Genomic DNA, 12,342 nt, shown 5'->3' with positions numbered 1-12,342 from the left:
GGTGACCGTACAGTTTTGGATCGAGGCGCTAACTAGCTCGCGGCCCTCGCAGTCAGTGACCATGGCTACCGCCCCCTTTGCGTTGGCTTCGTATAAAGCTGCGTCGGTGAAACTTGACGCAACTTTTTGGCCGAATGTTTTCTCATAATACTCTGCCCTCGCCTGCCTCCTTCCCGGGTGTAGGCGGGGGTCCATATTTCTTGGTATGGGCTGAACTCTGTACCAATTTCTGACCTCCCCCAGTACCTCTGTTGTCCTGTTACAAGCCTGTAGGTGTGTGCTGTACCCAAGCCTTTACAGCACCCGTTTTCCCATCCTCGTTTGGCGAAGTCTGTACAGCTGCGACTTAATCTGGGCTTCCGCTAATTCTTGTATTGTATTGTGCAGACTCAGAGTTGCCAGCTTGTGGTTTGGCATGTTCTTGGGGAGCTTGAGTGCGGTTTTATTGCCATTTTGATGATGGTGTCCACTCTGTCTTCCTCTCCTTTGGTCATATTGAAGTTCTGGTCTCTCACTATCTTCCTAACATCACATAACTTCATCTGCAGTGCTTCGACTGAAGAGTAGGTGCCCATGATTGTGTGGTGTCCACTCAAAAGTATACTGTGCCTTCCTGTCCCCAAAACCTAACAGAGAGGCACCCCATTGAAGGCCTGCAGGTAAGCAAAATTACTCTGCAGCCTTCCGCTACTGGACCTATTTAGAAGTACAAGAGATGCTGTGCCTTTACTCTCTTATAAACAATTTACAAGAAAGAAATGAGAAAATGTGACTTTGAACTGGTTAGGTGTAGGTGTCCACCATTCCTTGGTGTCCATCCAAAAGTATAAGGCACCTTTGTTCCCCAAGACCTAACTTAAATAAAAATTATTTAAAAAATACCCTGGACTAAAAAGGCGGTCTTACAGGGCTCTTGCTGCAACACTTGCAGCTTTCCTTCTATCACTAGGTTCAAGCCATGCTTAAACACCCACAATATTTTTGATGGAGGCAAAAAGCAAGGCGCTCATTTACTGTGCAATGTCAGCGCATGTTAAAGAAGCACAGGTGGTTAAACTTTCCAGAGCCTTCCACTATGGTGTCCCTTCTAACCTGAGTTTGTTAAGCCTGTAAATCAAACGAAGCCAAAACAGTTTTTGCAAGGACACCGCTTGCATAGGTTTTCCAACTGTGCATGCCAAGTTAAACAGTATACAAAAATTGGGCACATGTCTGAAACAGCACCTGAATGCAGGCCTTCCTTCTGCTTCAATAGATAGCCCTTCACCTGGAGAAGAACCAGGGTCAGATGTAGTGCCTAGGTACTGCATGCTGTGCTCTTGACAAAAAGAAAAAAGAAAGGGGGGCACTGACCTGCTGCCGACAAACTGGGCACCTGACTGCTCCCCTCCAGTTTCCGTGGTGCCAGTATGAGACCAGGCAGTTGGCTGCACAGAATGTGAAAGAGAATAGATACTGCTTGAGACTGGTTTTTCTACTGCGCCATCCACTAAGGCAGCAGCACAAAAAGCACATTGCACAATGCTCACACAAAGGTAGAGTGTATTATTCTGCAGTAGGGTGGTCATTTGGCCTAGTTGGTAGAAATCCATTTCCATGATGGACACAATTTATTTACACACCCCAAAGGCTCTCAGCGGGTATTGTTATATACGGCGTAAGATACAACAAGATCTCATAAATTGTGACAGTAATCTGTGCGGATACATTTCACCATAGTCGACCACCAGCGTACATGAAAAAAACAAATGAACATCTTTGATAGTGCCATATCACAAAAAGATAATCCCTGTTGCGTAGTGAGCAGCCTACATGTAAAAAAAAAAAAAAAAAAAACATATCTGTGAGCCCCTTTTCTTTTGTTTCATCTGTCTTCACTTTGTTCCATCCAATATGGAGAGTTATCCTTGATTAAAATCCTCATAATAAAGGTCCCAAACAGAAGTGGAAAGCATTTTTTTCCCCAGTTTTCTGTAGAAACCAGAATGTTTCTGCAAGGCATCCAGGGGCACCCTTCAATGGCAACTGCAGGTGCCAGCCAGAGAGTGCTCGAGGAGCTCCTATTATGGAGGGTGACAAGGATATGACCCACATCAACATAAAAACAAGGAACACACACACAGGATTCTCACATGGTGTATACAGATTGTATGCCTTTGAGGATCGTTGGCCTAAGTCATGAGTGATGTTAAGGCCATGCTACTTTGTACTGCAAGGATGTTGGGCATGGCAATTTTTTTAACTCTGTTTTAATGTTATGTGATGTTAGGAAGATAGTGAGAGACCGGAAAGCGTGGCGTGATATGGTCCATAGGGTCACGAAGAGTCGGACACGACTGAGAGTCTGAAGTGAACTGAACTGAATGCTTTACACAAATGCTTAGAAGATTTAGAAGTCCTAGATAGTGTGATTTCGTGCGAGAAATACATTGCACTATGTTAGTCAAAGTGAGCTGGCATCCCATCAAGTTGTCGGCTGGCCTGAATAGGCATGTACACAAGTCTCCACAGAAACCTGCCCATCCCGGCCACGGCAGCCACTTTTCGATGGAGGTGAAAAGCAAGCTGCCCGTGTGTTCGCTGTCAGTACGCATTGAAGAATGTTCCCATGTGGTTGCCCTCCACTACGGCGCCTTTCATAGCCTGAGCCACTTTAGGAGTTTAAACCCCATAAACTAAAACAAGACCAATTCCTTCATCAGACTCCACTGCATGATCAGCACTCTGGTACCAGCGTGAGAACAGAGGGACTGGTAACCTAGAAGGTCTCCCTTAGTATGGCAGATTAGCGCCCTCCAAAACTCTGGAAGGTCTTGGCTCCTCTCACCAGGCATGCATGCGAATACCAGTGGTCCATGGCGGTTAGCACAGAGTGGCACAAAAACGGAATATGATAAGGCAGGGTAAAAGCCCTGGCTTGAATTTATGCAAGGCAACCTGCAGTTGCATTGCTCACAGCCCCTCCCACAGTCCCTTCTCGCTAAACCTCAACCTCGTTAGGGATAAAAATTTTCAAACAAAGAACAGTGCTTAAGCCTAGTTTTATCGAAATGAATCTAATATCTCCATCACCTGCAGCAATGCCAGCCAAAAAGAAAGTTCCCAGACTGCTGTATTGGCAGTGCCATCCTACGCCAGGAAAATTAGGAAAAAATGAGCACAATCTGCATCCCCTACTTCTGTCCCTGATAGCACTGCAGAACCAAGTGCTGCTATTAGCTTGGTGTCTGTGCAGATGGTGCTGCATTTGCTTATATTCCAACAGAAACAATAGCTACATCTTCTAAATGAGTCTTAAACCAGCTCCAAATTATTATTTCAGTGAAAATATAAGCAACTATGACTATCATTGGTTACCTATATGTTCTGCTGGTCGTTTTTATTACACTGCATTTGTTCTATTTTTTTGTTTAGGACATATCATCATCATCATATCATCATCAGCCTGACTATACCCACTGCAGGGCAAAGGCCTCTCCCATATTTCTCCAATTAATCCGGTTCTGTGCTAGCTGCATCCACTTGGCCCCTGCGAACTTCTTAACCTCATCCGCCCATCTAACTTTCTGCCGCCCCCTGCTACGCTTTCCTTCCCTTGGAATCCAGTTTGTTACCCTAAGCGATGGAACGAAAAATGGTAGGGGTAACATTAAGAGATAGGAAGCATGCAGAGTGGGTCAGAGAAATAACTCAAGTTACTGACATTCTAGTGGAAATTAAGAAGAAATGGGCATGGGCAGGACATGTAGTGCGAAGAGAGGATAACTGATGGTCGCTTAAGACATATGCTTCTTTTAAAAATATCTAAACAGATGAGGCAAGTCTTCGAGTGCATGTTCATCTAAGAGCAACCATGGGTGAAACAAGATTTGTTGCTTGTAAAATTGATCAAAAAGTTTTCCTTTCCTAGTTCTCCTGAGTTTTGTGCACGAATATATAATATGATTTACCATGAGCTCATCTTCACATTTTTCCCATAGAGGTTTGTCGTTTTTTGCCAGCAAGAAATTATGCATCAGGTGTGTACGTCCAATATGAAGACACATTGAAGTTACCTCAACAAAATGCTCTTGGTGCACTAAAATTAGGGAGACATTTAAGAGTACGAAGCAATAGCAGCTTGTTCACTGAGCTGACAATAGAGAGTGAACAATTTATACTGTTCGCAAGTGCCCCGATTCAAACAACACCATTTATTGAATCGTGGAAGTTCCGGTGACCATCACATGTATGCACCACTATACGCTAGGAATGGCAGCATGCACCTTACTGCAGCTGCTTAATCATTACTCCTGTAACTTTTACCTTTCTTATCACGGACACAGCATGCAGTCGTAAGATACCATTTTATGTGCAAAGCCACACAACACAACAAGGTTCTGTTCTGCCTCAGGCAACTATCCATGACCACATAGTACAATGACTTCTCAGACAGGCAGCATGGAGATACAGGGGGACCTCTTAATGCTATCACGTCCTGCCCTTGAAAGAGGAGCTTAAGTGCCCCTTAAAAACAGAGCGCAACAATAAACGAGAGAAAGGAAAAGCAAGGACAAGTAGAATCCAACTTCTGCTTTTTGCATTTAAAAAATACATCACTAGTGAACTGCGTAACAAAACTGCCAAGAATCGACACGTTTAACTGTGCTCTCCTTTGTTTTGACAGAATTTTACCAATTTGCCACCAGCTGCTGCTGCCCAAACAGAAGCTGTGGAAACTGCGCTATAATACGGCTTCATAAAATGTCTCCGATTAGCTGCTAGATGATGCTGCTCAACCAGAAGTCCTGCAGACTGTATCGGTGGCAGAATGGATGCTTGCTTCTCGTTCATGCCGCTGGCGACAAAGAGATCATTTTTCAGCAACTTAAAAGGCTGCACTCAACCTTCACATTATTATGTGTAATAATAATTGGTGTGCATTTTCTCTTTAGGCAAAATTATCTGTTTTCGCACCCCCCGTAAGCCGCCGTTTCTATTAGGATGACAGTTTTCCGAACACAAATTTCCATGTGTTGGAACATGTAGCCACATCTAGGAAGATAGTATGACAACTGTAGTTTAGGTTTATGTCCATTTGGTTCTTTTCTTTTTTTCCGGCAGGCAGTAACATTAAGTATTTATTCCAAGTTACAAAGCCCCAAGTGTAAAACAATATGTCAAGCTCATGTCAGCATTGCAACGAATTGGGTGCCAATCAGATGATTCTGCTGCTTCTAATGTGCATTTTTCTGATGACAGCAGTCTATAGAGAAGACTCCAAAGACAACTTCACAAGCTCCAATTTCAGATGATGAACAGAGATGAAACAGACAAGAAGAGGACAAGCTGTCGGGCTAGTTGTTTTTCCATAGTTTTTGCAGCGCGTAGACGGACAAGGACAAAGACGGAGGAACAGGTAACAGGCACAGACAGGTGAAAAGTTGCAGTTCAGCGCCTGTGCGTCTTACCTGTTCCTCCGTCTTTGTCCTTGTCCAGCTACGCGCTGCAAAAACTACTAGAGATGAAACATCTGCCTGGAGCTTCAAACAGTAACCCATGGAAAGCATACTCAACTTCACCGTGCTTTCGAGCTGTTGCACATGCTCACTCTGCCTACCCATTATTTTGTTTGCGTACTGTAGCAACAAGAAAAGCTATGACGTGTAAGGGGCTCCTCGAGAACCTCAACAAGCACCTGGCTTTGAGACAACTCCTAGACCGGACTGTGTCCCTTGTCCTGTCCAGATTGTGTCCCTTGAGTGAACTCTTTTTGCTTTCAAACTGCTGAAAAAATGATCCCAGCAGGCCGTTACCAACTAGTTCAACTTGAAGTTTTCATCCTCATCATCAGCCTGACTATACCCACTGCAGGGTGAAGGTTTCTCCCATATTCCTCCAATTAACCCGGTTCTGTGCTAGCTGCATCCACTTGACCCCTGTAAACTTCTTGACCTCATCCGCCCACCTAACTTTCTGCCGCCACCTGCTACCTGCTACGCTTTCCTTTAGTTTTAACTCTTTCCCTACACACTGAGCATCGTCAGCCTGCTAACAATAACTTCGCATGCTGATTTTGAACCCTTCCGTGTCGCTCACGGACACGCAGTTGAATAACTGAATTTTCAATTCTGATGCCGCCTACATTTTTCCCGCAAAGAGGCTATTTCTGAACACGCTCAGAACTCGCGGCTGCGTCTCAGTCGCATGCGAGAATGGCGGCATCCGTGTCGACGACGCGCGTTTCGAAACGTCACAAATCTGACGACTACGCACTATCTATGATCAATGTTATCGATGCCCCAAGCAGAAACGACTCTAAAGATGCTGCCAATCATTGTCAGTATTCAGTTCCGACCCCGCTGACAATGGAAACCAGCCTGGAACACCGGCGGTCGCACTCCGGCCCACTAACGATGACTTCGCACGCAAATTTTTAACCTTTCCACATCGCTCATGGACACGCTACGTCATCTAGCGTGTAGTTTGGTAAATGAAGCGTAGATTTTAGTGCTGCATAATTTTTTCCCGAGAGGTGGCTATTTTTTAATGCGCTCCGTGCACGCAAGAATGGCAGCATCCACATCGATGATGCGCACTTCGAAATGTCGCAAATCTGGCGACTACGCACTGTCTATGACCAATGATATCGATAACTCAAGCAGCAGTGACTCTGAAGATGCTGTCTTTTCGTCAAAATTCAGTTCAGGCCCCGATGACGATGGGAACCTGCCCGGAACATCGGCGGCTACACTTTGTTGGCCTGTTTTGCCTGCGTCTGGGACCACTCTGAATGTTTTTTTTGTTGTTTTTTTTTTTTGTGTGTTGTTGTTCGTGTCATTCAACTCATTCCCAGGCTGTCGACATCATTTGGGCACCATATCTTGCCTCCCACAAAACAGGGAGTGGCGTTCTACCCAAGAAGAGACCCGGGCATCCGTTTTGGCATGGCGCTCTGCAGCGGCCCTCGTTGATTGCTCATTATGCATCAGGGACACTATTCAATACTGAACTTACATTTTTCCACTGGGAGTGGCCAATATAATGCTCTGCGTTTTGTATATCTCGGAAAATTATTCAATGTTTTGTTCATTTACAAGTGCATTTTGTCAAGTTTTGTTCAATTTTTTTCTAAAATATGGTTTTTGGGAAATTATATTATGTGCTAAAACCCACAACTTTATATTCAAAGTTGTATGCCTAAAACTCGAATCTATTTAGCTTTCTTTTCATGTACTGTATAAAATTTTAGATATGACAATTTTTACAGAGAAAAAAATTACAGAAAACGGCCACTTTGCCCACGGTAGGAAAAGAGTTAAGGAAAGTTTTAAGGGATTCAAAATTTTGATGGTAGACGAGATTGTGCTCCACTACATCTGAAAAACGTACCACAGAAACATTACAGTACAAGAAGACCAAGTTGGAAATAAAAGTTTTTACCAATTACAAAATGGCAAGCCTTCAAAATAACATATTAGTTCCTTAGTAATCTGGCTCACCACATTTTGTTACAGCAGTTGGAAGAATGGGTGCGTCGGTCTCTCAACAACTGCTATAAGAACTGAATGGTAACCACTCCTTCCAAACAGTGGTAAGAAAGGAAATCTGCAGATAGGCCTGTGAAACCTTTACAGCAATGAGAGCTCTTTAGAGTCTGAATTATTTTTATAATGCGGTGTTTTATTTTGATACGCACAGCATTCTTTTAGTGTTCTTTTTTTCAAATTTGCTGAATATTTTTCTTTTTTGTGACATAAACTCGAAGGGGATCGCGAAATAGTTTGATATATCGGTAATTCGATATACAGGCATCAGCTTGAGACGCCGCTTGCGATCATGAACAATGATACTGTATTTGTCGCGTAATCAACCCAGTCGCTAAATGAACTCACCCTCCACTTTTGGCGCCGAGAATTAAAAAAAAAAAAAAAAGAGTTACTCGGTGGCGCATCCCTTCGTTTCGGCTGTCGCATCCACAGCTCATTTAACGGCATGTTTATCTTAACTATTGGGAGCGAGCTCCACCACTGCATAAATGGCCATGTCTTTACTTTCAAGCCGAACCTAAGCGTAGCCATGCAGATTGCTCTTGCGTAACTCAGTTTAACCACAAGCTAAACAACAGCAAATTTTTTTTTTTTAACAACAGCGACAACAACGCTGCAGGTGTGCGCCGTCGTAGCAGTAGTTCAAACTCGCCGGGCTGCTCTTCGACAGCTCGCGGGCTCTTTGAAATAGCTTGTTGCCATAGAGTTGGCGTAACGCCTCAAATAGTCTTCAATAGGCCTAAACCCAAGTGTATATGAAGTAAATAAATAAATTCAGCATCAGCGCACAACTAAACTGCCTAGGAAAGCATCACACAGCAGCAATTCAACGCGCGATATTCCCCTTAGTGCGTCATGCGGTGCTGCGAAGAGGTGGCGCCATGGTATATCCTCGCACCCAATAGTTTTGATGTTATCTCCTGAGGTGGCGGGAAGCGAACTTGGCAGAGTGCCCGTGATGGCTTGACTGCACAAGCCTGGTTCGATTTATCATGCTGCACTTGGGGCAGGCGGAGTCCACTGCCACAAAATCATTGCAAAGCATGCTACCTGCAAATGCCATTTGCAGTGAACAATGCTAAAAGCCTGTGTCATGATCACAGCTGACCGCATGCTTTCATTGATTCATAGATGCAAAGATGGACGGCTCTCGTAAAAAGAAAAAAAAATGTTGCTTCTTAACATTCGCAGTCGCCATAGCTAACGCTACGCCACAAGTTCATCACGACGACAAGAATGGACGATTCGCGCAAAAAAAAAAAAAAAAAAAACACTCCTTAATGTCTGCAGCCGCCATAGCTTACATAATAATTATGCACAACGTTCAGGACGACGATACAAGATGCGCACGTGCATCGCATGTCACCCGCCGCACACAGAGGGTTCGCAACCATGTTCACAACACACAAGCGGGCTGCGCTGGCTTGTCGGCACGTGCGTTGTGTGTGCTACTGCGAACGAAGACTGTGAAAGGGGGAGGGAGGGGGGAGAGAAAGCTCGGCAGAAGAATGGGCACAGCCTTGCGCTACGCTCTATCGCGTTATTTCCCTTCTTCCAAACACCATGGCTGCATTGGCTGAGTCTGCTCTGTACCGGCAGTTGCCAAACCGGTTCCCTCTCAGTCCTTCACGCACATGGCCTGCAAATGTCATGTGCTAGAGCGCAGCAAATGATCACCGCTGATGCGCGCACCTTTGGGGAAAGGGCACGGCGCTGCTCTAGACTAGCTGTCGCCAAACTGTCCCCTCTCATTCCTTCCGCGCATGGCTTGAAAACGTCAAGTGCTAAACGGCCAAGGATGATGCGATCGTCTTTGCGGAAGGCACACTTTCCAGTGTGTGGTGCAGATTTCGATATATCGAACGACCGGTGAAATTGAGTTCGATCTTTCCTATACTTTTACATGGGATTTTCAAGGGGATATTCCGTGAGTTCGATATAACCAAAATTTGATATATCCGGGTTCGATATAGCCGGGTTCAACTGTATATATTTTACTGACCGCCTAAATAGTTGCATCCCAGAATAATGGTGCAATATTTCTCATTTATTACAATTTTTTCAAGACCCTTCAGAGTAGCCAGTTTGATTTAACGGTCACAAAAGTGAGAAACAAACAACATACGCAAGCCATAGTTTCAAATATAAGAGAAGAGGCCCTGTACCACATTTTGCATCTTTTGAAAATTTTTTTATCAGAGTTCCTTATATTTTTTGCCCAAAGGTTCACAAATATTTGAGGGGACACTTAAGCTCTGCCTTTAAAGGGGCCCTGCGATGTAGGTAACCATGTGGTGTTTAGTCTGTGCATGCATAGTATGGGACATCGTCTTGCTCAAGCACTCAAAACAGATTGCTGAAATCCTAATATTAAATATTTTAACCTAATCTTCTCCAGAAATGCTCCTTTCGAGCCTGTCGGCACGCAGCGAAAATTTTTCGTAGCAGAAATGAGGTGGCAGCCAGTATGGGTGCTGCCTTTCTGATTAGTTGAATGCCCAGTTTTAATTTTGTTGCTTTGTACCTGGGAACTGGGTCCAAAATGCGTGAGTGCTGTAAACGTTTCGCAAGGAACCAAATCTGATATCAAGGCATGAAAGTGAGCAAAAAGCTTGAAGAACAATTCCAGGGGTGACAAATGATATTTGGCTTCAAACCCTCCCAACGGAGAGTGGTGTGTTCTGATGAAACTGCACCGAGAAGGCAGCGACAAAAAAGGAAAGCCAACTGACATACATCGGCCAGAAATGTGACAAGGCCTAATAAGAGAGGAGGTAGAGGGACAGCCAGCGTGCCTTCCAGTCCTGCCAACAAGAAACACCGGAGGAGCCTTTTTTTTTTTAGTATGTTGCACCTGCCCTGCTTAGCATGTACGCAGACTGATGACTTAGTCAAAATGAGCGACTGTGGGTTCCCTGGTCTCTGTGTGTGTAGGAAATGGTACTGATTGGTTGCGGCCAGCCTTGGCACTTGGTGAATGAAATGGGAGAGTGAAGCGCACTTTCGTCTGAACTTCTTTTTCTGAATTTTCTAAATTCAATAACTTTCATTTGCATGATCAAATTTCAATTATTCCTTTTCATTGTTGTATGTGATATATGGGGAATTTATTCACCCAAATGAATAGACCGTTTCACTGAGAGCAAGCAGGAGAGGAGGAAAATACTCTAACCAGATTCACTGCAACGGCCCATTGTTGCCAGTACTGAGTGCGCTGTGCATTCGCACGCTTCATGCATAGCAGAGCGGCCTTGCACCTAGGTATATTGTTGTTTGACAGACTTAATTATCTTTATTATAGCCCCCTTTTAGTGGTAATGTCATCGAAACAACAATGCGTGTTCGTGGACTGCACTACCAATCGAATCAATCGCAAGATAATTGCCGAGAGCGTATGCGGGAAGCATGCAACAACAGTCCGAGTGTGGCTGTAATATGTTTCTGCTTCACCGCTTTCCAGTCCATTCTGATTTAATTCACCTATGAACGAATATGATGCCCATTTTACTTCCTCCGCTGTAGTAAACACACACGCAGGGGAAGGCCATGCCTCCCGCAAGCCCTCCGTGCCAACGATACGGTGGATCTCTTCCGCCGGCGCCAGAAGAGCGTGCTAAAATCTGTTCTTCACTTAAACAATAAGCCGACAGCAAAAAAAAAAATAAATAAATAAATAAATTACCGTGTTGTTGATAGCTGCAACAGAAACAAGTTTCTCAACAGAGCCAGCTGCCGCTAGTGCGGCGCGCTGCTCATCATCGTCTGCACGCTAGCTCCATTGCTAAGACGTCACCAAAATTTACGTCATTCTTTTACTGATACAATGGGATCGGCAGTAAGTGCATTCCACGAGAGACCTTTCACTCTAGCGCTGAGCAATTACAAAGAGCCATTGGACTGTGCACTGTAGTTGGATATGCCTTCGATGCGAAACAATTTAGGCCTAGCGACGACTAGGGAGAAGGGCTCGGCGAGAGGGCCGTCGTCAGCCGCGCCACGTCGCTTTCATAAGCGCTGCTGTATGTGCTGCGAATTTGTAGTCTTCTTTCATGGTGCAGCTGAGCGCGTACGTTTTTCAACGTTTTGCTCAGCAATACGTCGTGCAAACGATGCTGCTACGACGGGACGGGGATAAGATGTTGCTGTACCGCCGGAAGTACACCAAGGCTGCATAAAAACGTCAACGGATAGTACTTTAGACACTACTTCTTTTATGTGCCGTTCTTGAACCGCAGTTTAACTTGAAAGTATATATTGCTGAAGCAGGACAGCTCGATCGTATGCTTTTCGCACTCAGTCGCTGGCGCACCGCAGACACACATGCATTCGCCAAGCTCAGTACGCGATAGCAGCAGTTAGCGGCATAACCACGGTGAACGCTGGCCATGCCTTTAATGCAAAATGAAAGCAGCGCAACATTGAATATAAATATGCACTGTCTAGAGGAAATACACGACATGAAATGGGTCACACTTCTGGAAAGCATCTTTCGTAGTATCTGTATATACCACTTTCGGTAGCTGCCTGTACGGCTCATTCGCTGTGTGTTTGTGTGCACAGTTACCATTGCGATTATAAAATTGTAATTGAAAATACATGTATCGTGAAAGACATAACAGATAAATCCTCACAGTTAACTCTGACGAGTTCGGCCTGCGGCAGCGGAGCGCAGTCCTTCACAGTCGCCCTGGCCGCTAGTGCTCTTTCCAACAGCTGCCGCCATGCCAAACGTATGGTACATATACGGTTTGCTGACGCACTCAAACAAAACACAAAATAGCACCAAGGTGCCGGATAGCTTTCCAAGAACCGC

The 12,342-nt window shown here is 44.8% G+C and overlaps 1 protein-coding gene across 1 annotated transcript in view; it reads right to left on the bottom strand.

The window, feature by feature from the left end:
• The window catches only part of LOC146180473 (E3 ubiquitin-protein ligase RNF170-like), a 42,376-nt gene that overhangs the window by 19,798 nt on the left and 10,236 nt on the right, over positions 1 to 12,342 (bottom strand). The window contains exon 3 of the mRNA XM_084576065.1: positions 1,354 to 1,427. Coding sequence (XP_084432191.1) covers positions 1,354 to 1,427 — 74 coding nt within the window. The remainder of the gene's footprint in view (positions 1 to 1,353; positions 1,428 to 12,342) is intronic.

Source organism: Amblyomma maculatum, chromosome 8 (assembly GCF_055883805.1).
Source record: "Amblyomma maculatum isolate TAMU_Amacu chromosome 8, ASM5588380v1, whole genome shotgun sequence".
NCBI classification, from domain to species: Eukaryota; Metazoa; Arthropoda; class Arachnida; order Ixodida; family Ixodidae; genus Amblyomma; species Amblyomma maculatum.
Note: the sequence above shows the minus strand (reverse complement) of the source record. Positions and strands in the feature narration are given on the sequence as shown.